At 37.8% G+C, this 26,039-nt stretch overlaps 1 protein-coding gene across 3 annotated transcripts in view; it reads left to right on the forward strand.

Annotated features, from left to right (window-relative positions):
• Window positions 1–26,039, forward strand: part of IL33 (interleukin 33) — a 44,126-nt gene that overhangs the window by 7,998 nt on the left and 10,089 nt on the right. Inside the window, exons 1-3 of one of the 3 annotated variants that reach the window (XM_019793249.2) lie at window positions 12,876–12,943; window positions 13,921–14,043; window positions 22,570–22,677. In XM_019793249.2, the coding sequence (XP_019648808.1) occupies window positions 22,581–22,677 (97 nt within the window). In that variant the 5' untranslated portion in view covers window positions 12,876–12,943; window positions 13,921–14,043; window positions 22,570–22,580. Of the gene's footprint in view, window positions 1–12,875; window positions 12,944–13,004; window positions 13,056–13,920; window positions 14,044–22,569; window positions 22,678–26,039 lie in introns of those variants that run through there. The other 2 variants (XM_034663833.1, XM_011217254.3) reach the window with 2 other exon arrangements.

The raw sequence follows: 26,039 nt of genomic DNA on the forward strand, positions 1-26,039 counted from the left end.
GGGATCACGCCCTGAGCCGAAGGCAGACGCTTAACCGCTGTGCCACCCAGGCGCCCCATGCTTTTTCTTTCATATATATTTTTATTGGTTTTAATATATCATTTATATATCCATATTATTATGCTCTAATTTTGTTTAAAATATAAAATTACTTAAATATTAAACTTTTCAAACTAGCTGATATGGAAAAGAGTATGACAATTCCTCAAAAAATTAAAAATAGAACTACTATATCACCCTGCAATCCCACTTTTGGGTAGATATGCAAAAGAATTGAAAGCAGAATCTTGAAGAGATATTTGTATACCCATGTTCATTGTAGTATTATTCAAAATAGCCAAGAGGTAAAATCAACACAAATGTCCATTAACTGATAAATGGATAAAGAAAATGTGGTATATACATACAATAGAATATTATTCAGTCTTTGAAAAGAAGGAAATCTTGTCACATGCTACAGCATGGATGAACCTTGACGACGTTATGCTAAGTGAAATAAGCCAGACACAAATACTGTACACTATATTATCTCATTTATATGAGGTGTTTAGAGTGATCAAACATATAGAAACGGAGAGTAGAAGTGTCATCAGGGGCCTGGAAAAGTGGGAAACAGGGAGTTGTTGTGCAAGGAATATAGTTTCAGTTTTGCAAGATGAAAAAGTTCTAGATATCTGCTACAGAACAGATGTAGTTAAGACTACTGAATTTAATAAATTTAATAAAATTTGATAAATTTAATTTAAAATTTAATTAAAAATTAATTAAAGGGACACCTGGGTGGCTCAGTTGGTTAAGCATCTGCCTTCAGCTCAGGTCTTGATCTCGGGGTCCTGGGATCTGCCTGCCTGCCTGGTCATTGGGCTCCCTGCTCAGTGGAGTATCTGCTTCTTCCCCCCACCACTGCCCCTCCTCCCTCTCATGTTCTCATTCTCTCTCAAATAAATCAATAAAATATTTTTTAAAATAAAATTTAAAAAAATTAAATTAAAAAAAGAAAAACTCTGAGCGTGGGGGGCAGGGGAAATATTTAAATAATCCAGCCATATTTAACGATATTATTAAATCAAGGTCCAGAATACATTAGTTGTTTGCCATTTCATTTTAGGATTTAGAAAAAGCCAATGTAGATGACATTTAGACAAAAAACAAAGAGAATTCGTATCACTTGATATGCTTTAGCTGCAAAAATAGAATAATGAATTGAACATGGATTAAAATATAAGGACACTTGTTACTTACTTAAGAAGTTCTAAAGTGGGCAATCCCACAATTGATGCAAAGAATCAAGGACATCACCAAAGACCCAAGCTCTTCTAACATTTCTACTCTGCTGTCCTCAGACTGTCCATGATCTCTCCCTTTAACGGGAGATGTTTGGCCCAGCTCTGAGCATCACATCCTCACAGAGGTCAAGTGAGTACAAGTCAAAAAGTGCTTACTCTTAAGGAAAAAAAATTTTCCCAGAAGTTCCAGACACACCTCCCCTTTGTCTGATTGGCAAGCTCTGAGTCATATGCCTTCTCCTAGATGCATTATTGGCAATTAGGATTGCTATGAATAGCTTATGTTTCTGCATATCTAAATTTATTCTTTGGGGAAAGAAAAGAGATTTGTCAACTAAGAAACAACATTCATCCCAGGTAACTCTCAACATCTTCTAATTCCCACAGAAATCCAACTATTTTTTGGTTTTTAAGAACTTGTGGGAAAAAAAAAACAACTAAGAAGGCCAATCAAACTCTTTTCAAAGTTACTATGAGAATTCTGCTTTATTTCAAAAACACCACAAAAATCTCTTTTAATCTGAGCAACTTTCAATTCCTTCAGGTCAGAAAACTAAGTCTTTAATCAGGCAATATCAGAACCACTTATTTTGTACTAAGGGAAGAAGAGAATGTGTGCATTTCCCATCTGACCATTTTCCAGTCAGCTCAATGCATTCTTAAACACAGATGTTGACACTTCTTTAATTTTTTAACCATGATACAGACTGCTTACTTAATTCTGTCAATGAGTCTCTTTGACCACCACACTTAAGAATGTAGAATCTGGGTGCCTGTGTAGTGTGGCCATGTCACCGGCAGTATGGTTTCTGGAGCTGGTTAAAAGTCTGTCAGTGATTGGAAGGAAAAAAGATGGCAAAGGAATAGGAGACCCTTTTTCAGCTGGTCCCCTGAATCAAGCTGGATATCTACCAGACCATCCTGAACACCCACAAAATCAGCCTGAGACATAAGAAGATACAACTGAATCTCTAAAACAAACATCTCCAGCACTGGGAATTAAGGTATGAAGTGGGGATCTGTGAATCTGTGCACATATATCAGAAGATAAAGGGAAGGGGGATGGGGCCGCGGCACTCAGGTTGTGGGAAGCAGTAGCCTCCTGCACTGCGGAGTGGGCTGGACTCACGGACCAGTAGCTGTGGGAAACCAGATGGAAACTGGGAGTTCGGGAATGCACGTGCCAATCAGACCAAAACTGGGAGCTTGGGAGCGCATGAACCAGACTGAAAACCGGAGCTCAGGAGACTGCGCAGGAACCAGGGTGGCTGGCGGTTTTAGAAGCACAAAGGGCAGAGACATGCCAGCCCTGGGAGCGAGGACTGGGAGAATGGCTGTGGGGCACACAACCTGGAACGCTGTGGGGTTCATAGCAACACTAACAGAAACAGAGTTAGAGTGGCCAGGAGAGCTCAGTGAAGAGCAGACTGTGATCTCTCTGTTCTGAAACAGAAGCTTGGATACAGTCACTTCTGCTTGGACCCTCTGAAGAGTCACAGAAAGCCACCAGGGAAAGAGACCAGAGAACAAATGCCAGGGAAAAACTGGTTCTCACTGTGCCCATCCCACCCCCAAAAGGGGACAGGGCAACTCTACCCAAACAGGGTTGCCTGAGAATGAGCATGGCAGGCCCCTCCCCCATAAGGCAGGCTGAAAAAACAAAAAGCCCACAACTCTAGGGTCCCTATAAAACAAGTGCATCTTGCTTGGGTCCTGGTCAATAATTTGGGCTCTGTACATGCCCAAAACCACACCTCATCAGAATGACAAGGAGGAACCCCCAACAAAGGAAAGAAACAGAGACTGTGGCCTCTGCCACAGAACTAATGGATATGGATACAAACAATTGTGAGAAACGGATTTCAGAGTAACAATGGTCAAGATGATGTGTAGGCTTGAAAAAAATATTAACGAGAATATAGAATCTCTAAGGGTGGAAATGAGAGCAAATCTGGCAATAATTAAAAATGCTATGAATCAGATGTAGTCTAAACTGGATGCTCTGATGGCCAGGGTAAATGAGGCAGAAGAACGAATTAGTGAGTTAAGGATGAGAAGATAGAAAAGAAAACAAGAGAAGAAATATGGCTAAAGAAACTCCACTTTCAAGAAATAAGACTACAGGAGATTACTAACTCAATGAAACGTTTCAATGTCAGAATCATCGGCATCACTGAGGGGATGGAGAAAGAGAGAGGTCTAGAAAAGATATTTGAACAAATTGTAGTGGAGAACTACCCTAATCTGGCAAAAGATGCATTTTTCATGCCAATGGACCTCAAAAGAAAGGTGGGGTAGCAATTCTCATATCAGACAGATTAGATTTTAAGCTAACAACTGTAGTTAGAGATACAAAAGGACACTATATTATTCTTAAAGGGTGTATCCAACAAAAGAATCTAACAATTATAAATATCTATGCCCCCAACAGGGAGCAGCTAGGTACACGAGCCAATTCTTAACCAGAATAAAGAGACTTCCAGATAATAATACGTTAATAATAGGGGACCTCAACACTCCATCTGCAGCACTAGACAGATCATCTAAGAAGAAAATCAACAAAGAAACAAGAGCTTTGAATGACATACTGGACCAGATGGACCTCATGGATACATACAGAACACTACAGCCCAGAACAACAGAATACTCATTCTTTTCAAATGCACATGGAACTTTCTCCAGAATAGACCATATACTGGGTCACAAAACAGGTCTCAACCAATACCAAAGGACTGAGATTATTCCCTGCATATTCTTAGACCACAATGCTTTGAAACTGGTACTCAATCACATCCGGGGATGTACTGTATGGTGACTAACATAATATAATAATAAAATAAAAAAAAAAAAGCAAGGAAAAAATTGGAAGAAACTCAAACACTTGGAAACTAAGAACCATCCTGCTTAAGAATGATTGGGTAAATCAGGAAATTAAAGAAGAACTTAAGCAACTTATGGAAACCAATGAGAATGAATACACATTTGTCCAAAACCTAGGGGCCACTGCAAAGGTGGTCCTAAGGGGAAAATACATAGCCATCCAAGCCTCACTCAGAATAGAGCAATCTAAAATGCAGTCCTTATATTCTCACCTTAAGAAGATGGAGTTGGAACAGAAGAACTAGCCTAACCCACGCACGAGAAAACAACAATCAAGATTAGAGCAGCGATCAATGAATTAGAAACCAGGAGCACAGTAGACCAGATCAACAAAACTAGAGGCTGGTTCTTTGAAAGAATTAAAAAGATCGATAAGCCACTGGCCAGACTTATTCAAAAGAATAGAGAAAGGACCCAAATTAAGAAAATTATGAAGGAAAGGGAAGAGACCACAATCAACACCAATGAAATAGAAACAATCCTTAAAACTATTATCAACAACTATATGCCAGTTAATTAAACAAACTGGAAGAAATGGATGCTTTCCTGGAAACCTATAAGCTACCAAGACTGAAATAGGAAGAAACTGATTATCTAAACAGACTGATTAATCATGAAGAGCTTGAAGCAGTGATCAAAAACCTCCCCAAAAACAAGAGTCCAGGGCCTGACGGATTCCTAGGGGAATTCTACCAAACATTCAAAGAAGAAATAATACCTATTCTCCTGATGCTGTTTCAAAAAATAGAAACAGAAAGAAAACTACCAAACTCATTCTATGAGGCCAGTATTACCTTGATCCCCAAACCAGGCAAAGACCCCATCAAAAAGAAGACTTACTTACCAATATCCCTAATGGATGCCAAAATTCTCAACAAGATCCTAGCTAATAGGATCCAAAAGTACATTAAAAGGATTATCCATCACGACCAAGTGGGATTCAACCCTGGGATGCAAGGGTGGCTCAACATTCGCAAATCGATCAGTGTGATAGATCACATTAATAAGAGAACAGACAAGAACTATATGATCCTCTCAATTGATGCAGAAAGAGTATTTGACAAAATACAGCATCCTTTCCTGACTAAATCCCTTCAGAGTGTAGGGATAGAGGGAACATTCCTCAATTTCATAAGAACCATCTATGAAAAGCCTACAGTGAATATCATTCTCAATGGGGAAAAGCTGAAAGCCTTTCCCTTAAGATCAGATACACGACAAGGATGCCCACTCTCGCCATTATTGTTCAACATAGTACTAGAAGTCCTTGCATCAGCAATCAGACAACAAAAAGGAATAAAAGGTATTCAGATTGGCAAAGAAGAAGCCAAAGTCTCTCTCTTCACAGATGACATGATACTTTTTATAGAAAACCCAAAAGACTCTATCCCCAAATTACTAGAACTTATAGAGCAATTGAGTGATGTGGCAGGACACAAAATCAATGCTCAGAAATCAGTTGCATTTCTATACATGAACAATGAGACAGAAGAAAGAGAAATTAGGGAATCCATTCCATTTACAATAGCACTAAAAACCATAAGATATCTCGGAATAAACTTAACCAGAGAGGAAAAGGATCTATACCCCAGAAACTACAGAACACTGATGAAAGACATTGAAGAAGACACAAAAAGATGGAAAAACATTTCATGCTCATGGATCGATAGAATACACATAGTTAAAATGTCTATGCTACCCAGAGCAATCTACATTTTCAATGACATCCAGATCAAAATACCAATGACATTCTTCAAAGAGCTGGAACAAACAATCCTAAAATTCATGTGAAACCAGAAAAGGCCCAGAATCACCAAGGAAGTGTTGAAAAAGAAAAATGAACCTGGGGTCATCATGTTGCCTGATTTCATGCTATACTACAAAGCTGTGATCACCAAGACAGCATGGTCCTGGCACAAAAACAGACACATAGACAAATGGAACAGAACAGAGACTACGGAAATGGACCCTCGACTTTATGGTCAACTAATCTTTGACAAAGCAGGAAAAATCATCCAGTGGAAAAAAGACAGTCTCTTCAATAAGTGGTGTGGGGAAAATTGGACAGCTACATGCAAAAGAATGAAACTTGACCACTCTCTAACACCATACTCAAAGATAAACTCCAAATGGATGGAAGACCTCGATGTGAGACAGGAATCCATCAAAATCCTAGAGGAGAACATAGGTTGTAACCTCTTTGACATCAGCCACAGCAACTTCTTTCATGACACGTCTCCAAAGGCAAGGGAAACAAAAGGAAAAAATGAACTTTTGGGACTTCATCAATACAAAAGTTTTCTGCACAGCAAAGGAAACAATCATCAAAACAAAGAGGCAACCCACAGAATGGGAGAAGATATTTGCAAATAAAACTACAGATAAAAGGCTGGTATCCAAGATCTATAAAGAACTTCTTAAACTCAATAAACAAGAAACAAATAGTCAAATCAAAAAATGGGCAGAAGATATGAACAGACACTTTTCTAATGAAGACATACAAATGGCTAGCAGACACTTAAAAAGTGTTCAGAATCATTAGACATCAGGGAAATTCAAATGAAAACCACCTTGAGATACCACCTTACGCAAGTTAGAAAGGCAAAAATGGACAAGGCAAGAAACAATAAATGTTGGAGAGGATGTGGAGAAAGGGGAACCCTCTTACACTGTTGGTGGGAATGCAAGTTGGTACAGCCACTTTGGAAAACAGTGTGGAAGTCCCTCCAAAAGTTAAAAATGGAGCTACCCTATGATCTAGCAATTGCACTACTGGGTATTTACCCCAAAGATAACAGAATTAGTGAAGAGAAAGGCCATATGCTCCCCAATGTTCATATTAGCATTGTCCACAATAGCTAAATCGTGGAAGGAGCTGAGATGCCCTTCAACAGATGAATGGATAAAGAAGATGTAGTCCATATATACAATGGAATGTTATTCAGCCATCAGAAAGAATGATTACCCAACATATGCAGCAACATGGATGGGACTGGAGGAGATTATGCTAAGTGAAATAAGTCAAGCACAGAAAGATAATCATCATATGGTTTCACTCATTTATGGAACATAAGGAATAGCAGAGAGATCAGTAGGAGAAGGAAGGGAAGAAAGAAGGGGGGTAAACAGAAGGGGTAACGAACCACGAGAGACTATGGAATCGGGGAAACAAAGTGAGGGTTTCAGGGGGTTGGGGGATTGGGCTGGGACGGTGATGAGTATTAAGGAGGGCACGTTATTGCATGGAGCACTGGGTGTTATACGCAAACAATGAATCATGGAACACTACATCAAAAACTAATGATGTATTGTATGGTGATTAACATGACATAATAAAAAATTTTTTAAAAATCTGTCAGTGATTCATCACTGCACACGTTATTATTTCATACAGGCGCCCCTTGTAGACTGTTTTTTAAAAATAAATCTACACTTTTATTTATTTACTTTTCAATAAGTTTAAATCCTTGAGGCGTACAGCATCACATGGATTCTGTGGCTTTAGCAGGAAGTTTGCTTCACAATTTGGCATGAACCATGTCACTGTTTCTATGAGCACAAGTTACTTTTCCCCAGATTACCCTGGTTTTGTTCAGTTTGCTAACAAGAGTAACTGTGGGTTCTTTGCTGTGTACACATAAGCATATCTCTTGCGCAGATAGAATTCAATTTCATCTCAAGCATAAACACCTTCAATTCTAAGAAGAGTTGTGTGCTCCCTCCAGTTCCAGAGACCCCACTTAACAGCCAGCAAAAATGGCCTTGGACCACAGACTTCCATCATTTTAGGAGCCCTGTTCCCAGCAGGCCTCCACAAGCTCCAAGATGGAAGAAAGACTAGTTTTTAAAGACTTTGAATACAATATACTTAAAAAAAATTTAGTCAAGGTATTGTTTGAATCATTATGAGCTAATAATAATCCACACTGATTAGTTTTCTTGATTAAAACATTGTTCAAATGACATATAATTTAACAAAGTATCCACTTGATGTAACTTATCACAAGCATTTGGGGGGTTTGGGGTTTTTTTTTTTAAGATTTTATTTGTTTGAGAGAAAGAGAGCATAAGCAAGGGGGAGGGACAGAGGGAGAAGCAGACTTCTTGCCGAGCAGGGAGCCTGATGTGGAGCTTGATCCCAGGACCCTGGGACCATGACCTGAGCTGAAGACAGGTGCTTAACCAACTGAGCCACCCAGGCACCCTTATCACAACCATTTGATAAACCAGATCATATCAAGGTTCTACCAGATTTTGATACATATACAAATGATTTGTCTTGAGACACAACCTTTGCAGGTTTTCCTCCTTTGTGGATCTCAGTATAAATAAACATTTTAGAAAGTAAAACAAGCCAGGTCTAAGGCAGTGAACTGAAGTAAAACAGTTTGTATTTCATCTCGTTTTGAGTACTGATTTATGACTTAGTGACTCAGGGATACATACATGCTGTGGCTTGGCACCTGCTTTCTCCATTTGTATTTCTCAGCAAAGCCTTTCTCCAAATTGAGATTTTGCATCTACCCACCCCCCTTGTTCTTCTGCCACCTTCTACAGAATGCTGTACCAGAACTATTTTCTTTGACTCTGCCTTAATTACATCTTCTAAAACCTTTCTCATTCTACCTTCACATTGTCTTATAAGCTTAAAGGAAACAAGACTGTGTCTCCTTATCCCCATGAAAACTGAGCAGCTTCATTGGTTCCTAGAGATGGGACACTGTACTGTGTAAGAATGTATTAAATAGTTATTAAATTCCATACATGAAAAGTAAGGACAGTGCCAAAAATTTCCCTGATAAACTGAAACTGTTCCCTGTACTTTCTTTACACTTTGTTTTTCTTCACTATTGTTAAATATTTTAAAGAAATAGTAGGGTAGAGAGGAAAGAGTAGTGACAGCTACCACTTTGTGAGTTGGGAGATCAGAGTTTGGGTCCTGGCTCCACAATGTACCCACTCGCTAGTTATGTGACTTTGAGTAAAGATCTGACTTTAATGGTTCCAAAAACACCTGATGTTAATTTCACAGGTTTGTGAAATTGGGGGCTACTCTAATACTAACCATCCATCCATAAACCCAACCAAAAATTTTTTCCTTGTCCCAATAGCTTCATTTTCCTCACCTTCTCTCTTTTTTCAATGTTCTGTAATTTTATAATATTTCAAAATATGAATTTCTTTAATTTTTTAACTTGCTTGGGATTCTTAGATCTGAAAATTGGAGTCTTTCAATAATTTTGGGAGTTCTCAGTCTTTATACCTTCAAATATTTTCCTTCCCTATTTTGTCATCCCCTTCTAAAATTCCAAATAGATATGCATTATCTGTCCTCCAAGTTTCTCACCCCCTTTTCCATATTTCCATCTCTATATACCTTTGAATGGTATTCCAAAGAATATCTTCAGATATATTTTCTAGTTCACTGAGTCTTCATCTAGTTCACTATGTCTAATCTGCTATTTAATCTGCTGTTTAATGAATTTTTAATTTCAATATTACTTTTTTTTATTTCTAGAGATTCTATTTGGATCTTCTCCAAATCTAATTTTTCCTTGTTTCTGTTTTCAATATTTTTAGAACTCTACCTAGCGGTATTAAAATCAGTTATTTTATGTGTCATTTCTGATTGTTCTAAATACATACACCAACTTTGCAGGTTGGTTTCTGCTGTCCATTCCTTCTGTGGTTCTCACCATGGTACTTAGTATTCTTGTTTGTTTTATAAATTTTGACCACAAACTACTCATTTGCTCTGGAAATTGTTCTGTGTAAATGAATACTTTGTGGCTTGGGCTGCAGCTGAATTCAAGATAAGACTTGTGTTTGCCTTTCCCATTTGTTTTGAGACACTACCAACCTAAAACCATTTTATATTTAGTTCTCTATTTCAGACTTTTGGAAACACACAGGTAGTGTGATTTCAGACTGCAAACCCATATGAGGGCTGACTTTTCATGAGGAGAGATATCCTCAGAAGAATGGTTTTCTTTCTTTTTTTTATAATAATTTTTTTATTATGTTATGTTATTCACCATACCCTACATCATTAGTTTTTGATGTAGTGTTCCGTGATTTATTATTTGTGTATAACACCCAGTGCACCATGCAATATGTGCCCTCCTTAATACCCATCACCAGCCTATCCCAATCCCCCACTCCCCTCCCCTCTGAAGCCCTCAGTTTGTTTCCCAGAGTCCATAGTCTTTCATGGTTCATTTCGCCTTCTGTTTACCCCCCCTTCATTCTTCGTTTCCTTCTCCTATGATCTTCCTATTATTTCTTACATTCCATAAATGAGTGAAACCATATGATAATTGTCTTTCTCTGCTTGACTTATTTCACTTAGCATAATCTCCTCTAGTCCCGTCCATTTTGCTGCAAATGTTGGGTAATCTTTCTATCCAGTGCCAGAGTTGAGTCAAAAAATTTCGTAGTGGCACCCTTCCGCAAGTGAGGTTTATTTGTCTCAATCACCCTTACACTGCAAGTGCAGCCTTTTGGGTGTTCAGATTTAGGTCATGCATTCTTAGAATCCCCATGTTAGGCATATTCTGGGCTTTATCTCCTGGGCTCTGCATTTCATGTAGTTGTCTACCCCGTCTGTAGCATTTGGCAGACAACTTTAGGAAAAAGCCAAGGTTTCTTGCCTCCCAGTATTCTGAACACTATACATTCTTTACTTTCCCTCCAGTTCAACAGTGAGTTTGAAAAGATTTTTTTTAATATTTCTTTCAACATTTTAGTTCTTTTTGTCAGAAGGACTGGTCATGGTAACTAATCCACCATTATACTGAAAATAAAGTCTCTGATTAACTAATTTAATAATGGGTAAATATTAAAATTTAAACATATAAACCATATTTATATTAATAAATTAACAAATTACTGACTTTCAAAAAATCTCTTGGGGTTTTTTGCAATATTTCTTTTACAGACAAGGTTTCTACTCCTGACAAAGTTTTGAAAATCCTGTCTTCCAAAACCTTAAACTTAATGATTTCTTCTTTTGATGCTGCCAAATCTACTCACCAACTAGACCACCAATGATGGTATATGAACTGGGCTTTAGTCTCACTCTTCCTTTACAGGGTTAAATAATCCAGATGGAAGGGTTTATGCCATGTTATCAAAACTTTAATTTGTTTTCTTGTAGCAAAACATTTGACCAAGTAAATTTTAAGCAGAAACCAAGTATGGATAGGGAGTTTTTGCTCTGGGTGTGGGGGATAGGCAGGAAGAATCTGAAACCCAAGAGGTTTAGATTCCTCCACCCTTTTCTTTTTTTCTTTTTTAAAGATTTTATTTATTTATTTGACAGAGGCAGCCAGCGAGAGAGGGAACACAAGCAGGGGGAGTGGGAGAGGAAGAAGCAGGCTCCCAGCAGAGGAGCCTGATGTGGGGCTCGATCCCATAATGCCAGGATCACGCCCTGAGCTGAAGGCAGACGCTTAACGACTAAGCCACCCAGGCACCCCCTTCCACCCCTTTCCAGAGCACCTCATGAATTCTGAAAACATTTGCTTCAGGTTTTAGCCATGGACCCATGGGCAAACTACTTGATCTTTCTGTGCCCCAGTTTTCGCCCTTATAAAATAGGGAAAATAATAGTGCCTCCCTGACAAAATTACTGTGATGATTGAAGAAGTTAAATATATAAAGCACTTAGCACAGTACTTGGCACATAGTAAATACTATATAAAGGTAAATTTTTAGAAACACAGAAGAACTTTTATTTTAACTCTGCATACTCCAGTTGAATGTTTTATGCTCCGCTGAATTTTTACAAAATACATAATTTGTACATTACTTGTCCAGTTTTACTTAAGAAAATTTTAAGCAAAAGAAAAAAATGATCTCAAATTTAAACTTCATAATTAAACTAAAGCCAAAGACCTATTTGTTCTGTGTTCTTCCTTTCCCATATATTGCTTTCCTCTAGCACTTAAGAGTTTCCCAATATATATATACAGACTCTATAGACTTTCTTTTTCTCTGTAATTTTGCCCTAAGACAGAATATAGCCAAGTCCATGTCTTACCTGGATTTCAGATCTGCCTTTGCCTAAGACATGACTCCGTGTTACTTAATTCCCCCTTTGTCTAACCTTGTCATCCTATCTGCTGTGTGGTAGTGAGAGGAGAGGAAGAGGGCACAGGGCTGAGGCAGAGCTTGTGCATTTTTCTGAGAATGACATCTTTTGTGGGGCAAGGGGCTGGTGCAGCTGCTAGTATTGAAGTAGCAGACCCAGGGAAAGGGGAAGGAGGTGGGAGCTTGTATAGGAGCACAAGAAAGAGTCAAAGGGAAGAGAAGACCCTGGCTTTCTTGCACCCTCTTCATTTTTGAGATGAGGAAACTAAGACCTAAAGAGCTGAAGAGCCCTGCAAGGAGGGAACAAACCCGAGTCTGAGCTTGGGTATGCAGGTCACTCTACCTCTGCTTCTTCAAAAACCTTTAAAGATTTGGTTCAACATATAGCTAGGTCTCCAATGTATGTAAGGCATGGGGAGGGGCAATGGAGGGGAATAAAACAACACACCGAACTGAATGATTCAAAATGTTCGGTCACACTAAAACCACAGGGCCATAGGCCAAACAGAAAGCTTCTTTAGAAAGAACATTGACCCAGGAACAAGAAGACCTGAGTTCTATTAGGCTGAGTCATATAAAACTGTCATTTTGTAACTGCCAATTCCACACTGCTCAACCCACAGTTCCAGCTCTACCACTCAGTAGAGCTTTGGGATTTGGACAGAGCCTCCACATCTGTTCAGTGGGTAATACCTGCCTTACCTAGTATGTAGGGATTTTGCAAGGACAGATCTAAAGTACACAATATTAACTGAGTGCCTGCTATCGATAATTACTTCAGAAACAAAGATGACTAAGGTACAACCCTTGTTCCCAAGGAGGTACCAGTCCAGCAGAGGAGATAGGAAATTGAATATACTTGGATATGATAAGCAAGTGAGAAAGGAAACAATAAATTCTGCTTGATTGTGGGTGGTTATGGAAACAAAGACATTTGAATTGGGCTCCAATGGTTAAGTAGAAGTTTCCCAGATAAAAAGGAAGAGGCATCTCTAGCAAGAGGAAAAGCTTGAGCAAAAGCATGGAGGTGTGCAAGTGCGTGGTAAATTGAGGAAGAGTAAGCAGTCCAGTGGGTGCAAAATGTATAGTGGGGGGAGGTGGTGTTGTGTGATGTTAAAAGGTTGAAGGGGTAGGTATTGCCAGTGAATAAAAATGACTGGGTAAGAATGAGTTCAGGAAAACTGTGGGAAGGCATAGACGTACTTTACAAATGCTAAAAGAAGAACAAAAGAAAGTTTTCCTAAAAACTCATAACATCCTTACCCTCCTCTCACAGGGGTTTGGCTTGAGTCATACATTGATTTGCCAAATTTCTTTATAGTGCTTCCTCTCTCTGAGAGAAATGTTCTCTCCTGGGTCCAGGTAAGGGGCATGTAGAAATTTTCAGAGTGTCAGGGTCTCAGGGACAGGAAGTGATTCAGTTTGAGAAAGGACAATGCTATCTCATTGTTCCCCAAACTTCAACCTCCCCTTCTTCCACATCACTTTTTCTGATCTCCCCCAAGAAAGAAGTGAAACCAATATACCCAAGGGAACAGAGGATAATGTGATCACCCTCCTGTCTCGCCCTCTCCCTCCTTCTCCCCTATAAAATCTCCCAGAATGAAGTCATACAGTGCCGTCAAGCTTAGTCATACTCCCCATTTCCTCTCCTTTCTACCAGCCAGGACAAGTTTTGGGACACTGTCTTCTTCCAGTAATTTTCTAGTACCCAACAACGGTTTGTATAACCATACCATACCTTCACAGGTCCTCTGCCCATACAAGAGCATGCAAGCTTGACAAGGTGAGTAATGGACTTTCAGGCCCAGGAATTTAATTTCACCTTATTCTATCAGTGGTTCCCATGGAATAAGAAAAAGAACCAGATGGACTTGAGTTCAGATGCTAGCCTTGCTACTTACTAAGACGTTTATTTAATCTCGCAATCTCTATTTCCTTACTTCTGAAATGAAGGCAATCATATTCAAATACCAGGGTCATGGTGACAATTAGAGATAGTATATATAAAGCATCTGACCCACAGAAGGTAGCCAAGACACTGTAACTGCCATCCCCATTGTCATCATCATAACCATCACCATTAAAAGAGCTTGAACTAATGCAGACTGCTTGCTGATTTCGTTTCCTCCCTCTTACTGCCTTCTATCCGCTCCTCATATGGCAGCCAGAGCACTCTTTTTAAAACAAAACCCAAGTCACATCCGATATTACTTAAAACCCTTCCTTGGCTTCCCACTGAATTTTGAATAAAATCCAAGCTCTTTTCCCTGGCCTCCAGTGCCCAGACCTACCTGGTTTCTGTCCCCTTCCATCACCATCCCCATAACATTACACTCTCCTCATTGTCCACTGTGTTCCCACCACACTAGCCTGCTCAGCTCCCTAAATACTACAGGTTCCGTCCAGTCCTTGCCCCTAGGGTTTTCTCTGCCCAGAAGGGACACTCCATCTCCTCTCTTCCATAGATTCTTCACACCCTTGGAGTACAGCTTAAACGCCACCTTCTGTGACATTTTTAGTCACAGAAGTACTACTTTAGTACTACTCTTTATCTTCTTTACCAGCCTAGTTCTTATTTATCCCTGTTTATAAATGAAATATTTGTATGATAATTTGCTCAATATCTATCTCCCCAAAAAAAGTAAATTCTAGAAGGGCAAGAAAAGTTTATTTTGTTCACTACTATACCTCCAGCACCTAGTCCAGCACTAGATAAGTGTTTGAGTTATTATTGTTACCATTATTAGGCAGCACTCTGCTGTAGTACAGACAGGTGCAAATTCAGCATCATTTAGGACCTTGGGATCTTAGGAGGGCAGAAGTTCCTTAGAATGATTACCGGGTATCTTTATTTTCAATGCATTTAATTACTTTCTAGGGCATCAAAGGTTAAACTTTATATTTTATATTCCAAATTTTTCATAATTAACATGTATTCTTAATAAAAATTTCTTATAAACTCTGCATGTTAACAACAAGCTTCCTCACAGGAAATCAATCTAATTAAATGAATTTATTTTAAAAGTAAAATTCACAATAAGGAAAGACCAACAGACTTAACATGGTAAAGTGTATCAGTATTTCAAAAGAGGGAAATTGCTAATCAAAGGGCATTGCCTGACATATGAGAGGTGGTTAGTGATTCAATAAAGGATTTTCCAGTTGATCAGATGTAGATAATAAGACAAAGTGAAATGAAAATTTTTCATGCAGTGTTCCATGAACACTTTGATGCCCTAGAAAGTAACTAATACTGTTGGAGTACATTGTCCCTGACAAGTTATGGACACTTGATATTTGTTGAATGTAAGTTTCTGGAAGCTTTCTCAGGGCAAAGAGACAAACACACATATTGCAACTTTGGAAATGACTACACTTCATACATTTTTTGTTGTTGCTGCTCAGATGTGAATCACCAATCAATGAATTTCTATGTAAGATATTATTTCTTGATAGATTAAAATCTTCTTTTAGGTTGTTTGGGGTTTTTTTTGTAATTTAAATGTGTATCATTTCATCTGGAATGTCCTCTCCCTCCTTTTTTCTTAAAAAGCTTCTTGTATTTCTTTTTATCATCTAAAATGTGGCTTACCCCTGGTGACACCGCTATTCTCAAAATCCACCCCTTTTCTTTGTGTGCCCATCTTCCAGGGTCAACAAAGAAGTAGCACATTTCTCATTTTTTACATATGTTAATTTCTTTCCATTCATGTTGACAGGGACCCTGATGTCCTTTTCTGGTTGATGTTACCTCTGCTGATGTCACCCTTGGTGACTCCAGTGCCTGTTTTGATGACTCTTTAATACTCTTTCACAGTTCACCCACAAAACCTCATCCTGACAACCATTATCATCAGAACTTTTCTACCTCCAAGACAGGGAACATTGGAATTCCTTGGTTTACAAACAGCCTCATCTTTCCACTTCTCCCACTCTCATTTTTTAAAATCTTTTTAAAAATCATTTTTTTTAATTGTGTTAAGATTTATCATTTTAACTATTTTTTTAAAGATTTTATTTATTTATTTGACAGAGAGAGAGAGACAGCCAGCAAGAGAGGGAACACAAGCAGGGGGAGTGGGAGAGGAAGAAGCAGGCTCCCAGCCAAGGAGCCTGATGTGGGGTTCGATCCCAGAATGCTGGGATCACGCCCTGAGCCGAAGGCAGACGCTTAACAACTGTGCCACCCAGGTGCCCCACATTTTAACTATTTTATGTATATAGTGCAGTGATATGAAGTACATTCATATGATTAACAATTACCACTCCATATCCAAACATTTTTTCATCTTCTAAAACTGAAACTTGATATCCATGAACAGTAGTTCCCCATTCCTTAGAAAATTCTTTTTTACATTCTTCAAGAAACTATTTACCCTCAAAAATTAAAACCTGTGCTTATTTCTCTTAATTTCTACAACTTTTCTCACAACCTACTTTATGAAGATTCAGGCCATTTTTACAAGACTATCAAGTTCATGTCCCTTAAAACTTCACATCTCTCCCATTCTCTTGCTCTTCCTCCTCTTCTAAAGAAGTATGCATCCTCCTTTTCAAAGCCAACCCCTCCACCAGTATTCTTTCCCTTCTCTCTGTCTCATCTGGGACCTTATTATATCCATTTTCTCCTTTTGATTCCTCTCTTTTCATTCTTCTTTTCTATCTACATTGAAATAAGCTCAAGAGTCCCATATCCCAATAAAAAAAAATCAATAATAAAAAAGTATTAAGTTCCCATTATGTGCCAGCTACAGTGCCAATGGCTTAAAATGTATCTTCTCATATAATTCTTGCAATGAGCCACTGAGAGCTTAGAAATAGCCAGTAACTTGCCCAAGATTGTCTAACTAGTAAGCAGCATCTTCCCTTCTCCATGGTACTGTCAAGATACCATTTTCTCTTTGTTTCCCTTTCATTACTGTATTTCTTGAAAAAGTTTCAGTTCCTCCTCTACACTGTGCAATCCACTGCAGTTTCTTGGAGAGTGCCATGCTTATTGGACTCCCTCCAAGGTTTCTTATCTTCTCTTACCCCTTAAATGTAAGAATCCCTATAGTTCCATCTAGACATAGCCTGCTCTTCCTATTCCAACTCAGCTGAGACAAACTCATTTGTTCCTACATCATCAACTCTCATGCCGTAACAAATGAAATCTACATGTAGCAAATCCAGATTGCTAACTCTTGCCTCCCCCACCCACTCACAACCTAATTCCAACTCAGTGCTGAAATTTCCATATTTGCTTCTCAAGTATCTCAAACTCCATCTTCCCCGCATCAGACTCATTACCTGTGCTGGAAAATGGACTCTTCACCTGAGTTTCCTACCCTGAACCACTGACAGCCCCCTCACTTCCCTGCACCTCCTCTCTTTCCCAGTCCAGAGCTGATACAAACACATCCAAAAAGGGCTTTGGATGCTCTGTGGTGGACACAACCCTGAACCGAGAGTGAAAGTTGGGTTCTAATCCTCATTCAGCCACTAAGGAGCTGAGTGACTTAGTGGAGCTGGAACAGGGATCTCTGGGGCCCCTTCTCACGCTAATATTCAAGGACTCTATGAAATGCTTGCAGCACTCATCACCTTCATCCCCTCCTTACTGGCCTCACTAATATGCCCTAGTTCCTGCGCTCACTGCTTTTTGCGTGGGCTGTTTTATTTTATTTAGTTAATTTTTTATGGTTTTGATTTGCATTTATTTATTTTTTTATAATTTTTATTTTGTTATATTAGTCACCATACAGTACATCCCCAGTTTTTGATGCAATGTTCCATGATTCATTATTTGCGTATAACACTCAGTGCACCATGCAATGTGTGCCCTCCTTAATACCCATCACCAGCCTATCCCAATCTTAATTGGCCTCCTGACTGGGCTTTGTTTCCTGTCTTTCTCTTCTTTCATTCCTTCAGACTTTCTTTCACACAACCATAAAATTACATTCACAAAACACATTTTTTATCATACTTCTCACTTGCTTAAAAAACTTTTAAAAGATCCCTGTTGGCTACAGGATAAAATTCCAACTCCTTATTGCTGCATTCACAGCCCTTTGCATACTAGTCCCAACATAACATATGAAACTTCACTTTGTCTAAATTGGATTACTTCTGTGGTTGAGATAAGCACTGGAGGGGGAAAAATCCTATTCTTTAGATACTAAAAGTAATAGTGGATCAAAGATTTAGGTATTAAGTGGTAGACAATACAGTTTTAGAAAATGATGTGATAAATTAATTTATAATTTTAGAAGTGGGGAGGACGTTTGGAGCAGGACACAAAATCCAGAAATTCTAAAACAGTAATTAAATTTGACCACATGTGATTTGAAAATTCATGTATGGCCAAAAAAAAATGCCATTACTAGTCTAAAGATAAATGGTACTGGGGAAAATTTTTCAACATGTGTCACAGATAAGGGTTTCATTTCTTACTTTACAAAGAACTCATATAAATCAATAATTTATAGAAACTGATAAATACATTTTTAAAAGATGCTTAATTTCACTAAATAAAATTCAAAATCACGAGATATGTTCTACTCTTTAGAAAGACAATTTTTAAAAATTTATTTATTTAAAGTCCAGTTAGTTAACATACAGTGTAATATTAGTTTCAAGTGTATAATACAGTGGTTCAACACTTCCATACATCACTCTGTACTTATCATTACAAGTGGCTTCCTTAATCCCCATCACCTGTTTAACCCATCCCCCCCGCCTACCTCCTCTCTGGTAACAATAGTTTGTTCTTTATAGTTAAAAGTATATTTCTTGGTTTGCCCTTTTCTTTTTTCCCACTTTGCTCATTTGTTTTGTTTCTTAAATTCCACTAGAAAGGCAAACATTTTAAAAGTGATGACGCCCTATTGCCGTTAAGGCAACGGTGAAAAGAGCATTCACCTGGATCATTGAAAAAACTATAAATTACCAACACAAACTTTTAGAAATTCAATGGAGTAATATCTTATCAACATATAAGATGCACAAACCCTTTGATTCAGCAATCTCACTACTTTTGTGCTACCAATGAGCATATAAAAGTTAACCAAGAATCACAACACAGAGAGAGAGAGAGAGAGAGAAATCAGTTGCAACACTGGTGATATTAGAAAAGAAGAAAGAAAGGAAAAAACCAGAAACAGCCAAAGTGTTTCTCAATAAAAGATTTGTATGGTATACTTAAATGATTGAAATCTATTTATAATGCTTCCTGTAAAAGAATATTTCTGACATTAATTGGAAAATCAAAAAAGCAGCTTACAAAATAATACTTACAGTAGATTCTATTTTAATGAAAAAATAGATATGCATAGCATTTCTGTATTGGAAAAAGAATGTCAGGGAATATAGTATATATGCTTTCCTATCATTTATCAATTTCTTAGTGCACATACATCATTTTTATAATCAGAAAAAATATTACCTTAAGTATTCGACTTCCCAACAGAAAAGAGAAAGGTAATGAAAGTCTGTGCCCTTGTATGCTCTACATTGAGCAACAAACAGTACCTAGAGTCCAGGCCGTAGAGGTTTCATAAAAATTAATTGATTAACTGAGTATAACTCATTGAAAGTGCTGCAGTTAAAATAATCTAAAAGCTCTGTTCAGGATTTGACTGTGGGATTAAGATATGCTCTCACTCAATCTAACCCATTCAACTAGCACTATTTGCATTGCCTCATTCATCAAACACTGCCACCCAATGTTGCTTAATCCAAGTGCGTATATATAAGTAGAGTTGAAATATAGCATCAACCACTACCAAACGCTGACGACAAGAAACTTCATTATTTGAGACCAGTCCTTCATGTTTAAAACTAAGGTAAGTTATCATAACCGGTGTGTGGATATTTGCCTATATTATTGGGGAAAGCAGCATGAAGGAACCAGTGATTTTTATATTGCTATATATTCTGAAATATTCTGACTTAAAAATAGGAGAGTAAAGAGTGAATTTTAAGTCTGAAAAATGGTGAAAAGAGTGATTGTACTTTTTAAAGTAAAAGATTTGTAGATTGTTTAAAGAAAATGCTTTCTTTTTTAGAATAGGGTTTGAAAATATTTCCTGACTATGCTTTTTTTTTTCTGACTATGCTTTTGACTTATTCAATTACTAAAAAGCAGTTGACTTTACCTGTGTCAATCACTCCACTGTAAATGTGGTTTTTCAGTTTCTTACCTATGTTGCTTAAATCAGAAAGCTAATTTTGGTTTAGAGCAGAGTTCCTCCAAGTGTGTGATCTCAAATTAGTCCATGTTAATATATAGTCTACGTTAACAGGGGTGTTAATAGAGGTAGTGGAGAAGTTACAAGATCAAATAATTACCCAAAATAATTAAACAAAAGTACCCATGAATCTTCAATAAAGGATTGTCAACATCTTTACTATGCTAATGTGGGTCTGACTTCACAAGAGGTGGAATATAGATAGGAACATTTCTCAGATTTATTTGAAAATGCCACAGTTTGTTGCTTTTTTTTTTTAATGTCCATCCAGGAGAGCTTTTTTTCTGGGTCATAAGGATCTTTGGATAAAAAAGAAAACAAACAAACAAACAAACAAAAATCCAGCATTACAATTTTCATGTTATCAGTAAAGTGTTACCTGCATATGTACTGTGTGCAGGGTATTACTTGAACTATTTTCTGAAAATTTAAAATTTAACTACAGTAAGATTACCTAACTGCACCAGTTATGATTTCATATTAACTACCATATTTAGAAATTTATTATTTCTAAAGAAGTTGGACAACTGGCCAAGCATTTGAAGTTAAATTCCCAGTTCTGATTATTTTCTTCCTACATTTGGAGGAGGGAGGAAGGAGACATGTGCAGAAGTTCTGGCATAAAGATGGAAATCAGGAGACTAGTTCTGGCCCAGTTTTCCTTTTGTGATCCTGGGCAAGGCACTTTCTTTCAGTCTTAGCCTACTCACCCATAGATTTAGAGGCTCAGGAAAATGGTATCTAAGGTTCTCTGCTTCTAAGAGTTCTTCTCATGAAGCCAGTTGTAAATAGGATGGTTGTGTGTAAGATTGTAGTTCCATCTAAGATTGTAGCTCCATTTGGAATTTCAATCTATTGAAGGTTGTTCAGAAACAATGAAGTTGCATGAAATTTATCTTTCATAGAGTCCTCTAATGTAGTAACTCAATGCTCATCCCTTACCCTGCTAGAAGAGCTGATTCATATAAAGTTTGTAAGAGATTTAAATAGTAACCACTCCTGGGATACACCAAAAAAAATTTTTTTAAATCTAGGAAAAAGAGGGCAAGGCTTAATACAAGTAGAAGTAACTATTAGTAGAATTTCAAGCAATGTAAGGAAGAATTTAAGGCTGGAGAAGTCCTGCTCCCTCCACAAATCAAAGCACCACTACCATACCTTGATGATGAAGCCAGGCTGTGGTACCCTACTGAACGAATATGGGGCTTTCTGCAATTTATAAAAGAAAATGCAGTATTCTTTCAGTAAGTTACTCTGACCCAGATTGATACTCAAGGCACAGCATCCATTGATGATCCTTGCTTGAATCAAGTATTACACTGGGGGCTACAAAACTGTTATTTTATGATTCTACCATCCCTTCTGTAATTAATAAATCCCTTGTTCATTCATTCTTGAGGAATGGTATGGACTGGTGGGTTTCTTTTTGCATTAAATGCTTTATAGTGAATTACCATCGTTATTCTTTCTGATGCTCAAATTGTGCCAAATTTGGCCTGTGAGAAACTGTTTAAGGAGGCTCTTGTGTCCTTTTGACACAAACTCACAAGTTTTTGAATCACTGACTGCTTTCTGACATAACCAAATATTCCATATTCACTTCTATATTCTGAGCCCGGGCCTAGAAAGTCCTGGTTCCTTTTAGCAGAAAAAGTATTTAGAACCTAAGATATGGGGACACTGATAGAGCTGATCCAGATTTAACATTACAGAGATTTTCCCCTTGGCTTCTTATATTTTATATTTGTATTTCCTTTCCCCTGCATTAAAAATCCTACAATATCAATACATCTACTTATTTTCTCTACCCTATAGTATAGCAAAAACATTCCAGAATCCTAATAGCAACAATACTACCAGAAATAAACTCACTAAGTAAAGTTTAAGATTCTTTGTAGTTCTTTTTGTCCTCTGACCATATTTCAACATGGATATATTTTCAGAAAACTATATTCGAATTATACTGAAATAATTATTTTCTTTGTATGACTATGTTATTAATGTCATTTTGAGTTACTACAGTTTCTGTTTATTTTCAAGTTGAGGCAATTGAACTAATATTACATTTTAATCCACAGAAGCCTGAAAAATGAAGACTAAAATGAAGTATTCAACAACCAAAATCTCCCCAGGAAAGATGAACAGTTCAGCAAGCAAGTCTTTGGTAAAATCTCCCAAACTGAGAAGTAAGGACTTAAGCATTTCTGATTGTTTTACACACAATTTTTATCTATTATCAAATTCTTATTATTCTGATGTTCATACATGTTACCTTGCCAAAAGCTACTAAGAATATAAGAGCTGATACAGCAGCATTTTGTTTTATTTATTTATTTTTAAAGATTTTATTTATTTATTTGACAGAGAGAGAACATCCAGCGAGAGAGGGAACACAAGCAGGGGGAGTGGGAGAGGAAGAAGCAGGCTCATAGCGGAGGAGCCTGATGTGGGGCTCGATCCCATAACACCGGGATCACACCCTGAGCTGAAGGCAGGCGCTTAACTGCTGTGCCACCCAGGTCCCCCAGCAGCGTTTTGTTTTAAATAGACTATACACAGCCAACTTTTGCTTATTTGATACATCCCAGGACAGGAATGGCTTGAGTAATTTAAACTTGCTAATAGTGATAAACATACAAAGCCCTTCATATCAATCCCTTCTCTCTACCCACACTTCTTTCCAACTAATACCAAAATCCTTTTCCTAGATTAACAAAATGTTAAACTGATCTTTCATTCAACATTCATCGTATATAAAATATGCACCTTTGTGTATCAAGCTTGGTTTTGACTTGCAACTTCTAACAAAGGAGGGAATAATAAGTGAAGATATTTGAATAATCCATGCCTCAAATAAAACAGAGTTGATCAAATGATGCTCAAGTCTATCCAATTGCAAACTCAAAGAATCTGGCGCAAATTGAAGGGTAAATAAAGTCAGGTTGTAGCCATAGCTCTGAGACGAAAGGGCTATATCTTTGATCTTGAAAATTATCTTAGGGAACACCTGGGTGGCTCATTCGGTTAAGTATCTGACTCTTGGTTTCCGCTCAGGTCATGATCTCAGGGTCATGAGACTGAGCCCCACATTAGTCTCTGTGCTCGGCAGGGAGTCTGCTGGAGATTCTCTCCCTCTGCCCCTTCCCTCACTGGAAAGCATATACACATACATGTGCTCTCTTTCTCTCTCTTGTAAATAAATCCATCTTTTAAAAAATTATCCTAGAGAAAAAATTATGCAAATTTATACTCATGTGTTTTTTTCGTACAAAAGAGGTAACAAAAAGAAAGTTAATAGAACCTTGGCCAGACTGGAGAGAAAATGGAAGATGAGGAATGATGGTAGGGACTGGTGTACCTTTGTCTTTTGTTCTCCTCTTCATTTCCCTTAACATCTTTAAGGCTAGAAGAGAGAGCCATATTAAAGAATATCATTTTCTGTCTTCCCTGAGACTGTGGCCCACCCATGCTGGTTTTAGTAACCAGGGAAAACATTAATTTGACTGTGGTTTCTGAATGGCCAGAAAATCACAGCTAAGTTAGTCCTTTTCTTTGTGTCTGAGTCTAATGCTCTGTGTAGAAACAGTGACTCAGTGGGACTGATTCTGTGTCTTCAATTCCCTCTTAATAAATTCCCTCTGCTCCTTCCCACCCCAGCTAGTGCATGCCACTTTCTCTCTTAAAAAAAAAAAGAAAAAGAAAGAGAGAGAAAGAAGAAAGAAAGAAAGAAAGAAAGAAAGAAAGAAAGAAGAAAGAAAGAGAAAGAAAGAAAGAAAGAAGAAAGAAAGAAAGAAAGAAAGAAAGAAAGAAAGAAAAAAAGAAAGAAAGAAAGAAAGAGAAAGAAAGAAAAGAACGTATTTTCTTTGTACCCCAGGAGATGTGGTCCCTTTATAGACACTGGAGTAAGGGGGCAGCCTGGATTTTATGCCAGAGTTGCTGGCATTAATGCAAAAATTAAAATGTAACCCCTCCTTTAAGGGTGCAGTGGCCCTAACAGCTCATTTATACCATTTAAAGAAACAGTGATAAAGATAATCCTTGGAATACAGCACATTTCTTTAAATTGTCTCTTAGCAGATCTTTTCCAATAATATTGGCTCAGTTTAACACTAAGACTGTTGTTATTTAGACACTCTTGGACAAAATTTCAACAGATACCTATGAAGTTGTGGCAGGTACTTCTCAAAACTCAAGGTGCAAGCAATGTCATATCTTTTCTTTTAATTTTTTATTATGTTAGTCACCATCCTTAGTTTGATGCAATGTTCCATGATTCATTGTTTGCATATTACACCCAGTGCTCCATGCAATATGTGCCCTCCTTAATACCCATTTTTCTAAATAAACTTCTCTGAGCCCCCAAGCAACAAAGCAAGAAAGCTTGTTTTAGTTCCTTCTCCTCCTTTGGGCTAGCAGGATCTGACACAATCACAAAGCCACAAAACTCAATATCCACCCACTAGAGATATTAGTCAGGTTCCATATGAGTTTGGGTCACCACCAGAGTATTTCACCTCTAGCACCAAAAAGGTACAGTATTTAATGAGCTAGAGAAAAGCCCCTCCCCAAACTCATTCCCTTCCCAGTTTCCAGGAAGCTACTCCCAGAGTCAGGCCATTTTCCTCTGCTCCTTCCTCTTCTCTACATCCATCAACACTTTCCCTGTCCTGACAATCCAGTTTCCTAATGGATCTACCTGGAAGTTACAATATGGGAGCCTCGGGACAGAGCATTCCAGCAGAAGCATTTTATTTGGCCTGAACAGTATTATTGTGTTTTTTAATTGAGGAAACATTTAAAAATTAGAAGATTGTGTATAAAAATCTCAATCTCTTGAAAAATTTGAAAATCTAGCAACACTGTGCCCATATCCCTACATGGCAATAATTGGGCATAGAAATGAGTAGAAGTCACACCCTTTAATTTGGGTCTGTCCATGGAATATCTTCTAAAGTTACAGTGAAGTAGCTTCAACTTTATCCTATGGGCAGTAAGAAACCACTGAAAACATTCAATTGGGGAATAACAAGATATTTTTATTTTAGAGAGATTACATTGATGGTGATGTAAAAATAGAGTAAGGGAGCAAGAATAGAAACAAAAACTGGTTAGAGGTCTACTGTATTTATTTAGGGGACTGAGGATGAGGGCCTGACCTAATACAACAGAATGCAAAGGAAGGACTAAATGGCAGATACACTCAAAAAGTGAAATCAATAAGATTTAATTACAGACCAAATAAATTGAGGGATGGACAGAGAAGGAAAAATAGATGATTCCAGCTTTCAGGATGATTTAAGGTTTGGGCAGACAATGGTAGAAAGTGGTACTGTTTTTCAAGATAATAATTCAGGAGGAATATATTGTGAGTAGAGAAAATAAAGGTTTTTTTTTATTATGTGTATATTTGAATCTGGGGTAAGTATAAGTCATCCAGGTAGAGATGTCCAGAATTTTAAAGGCTCTTCATAGATATATACAGAGATGCCTTAAGCTAATTGAAGTCAAAATACCCTGTGAAGAAATAGCAACACACACAAAGTTCAGG

This window comes from Ailuropoda melanoleuca, chromosome 7 (genome assembly GCF_002007445.2).
Source record: "Ailuropoda melanoleuca isolate Jingjing chromosome 7, ASM200744v2, whole genome shotgun sequence".
Lineage (NCBI taxonomy): Eukaryota > Metazoa > Chordata > Mammalia > Carnivora > Ursidae > Ailuropoda > Ailuropoda melanoleuca.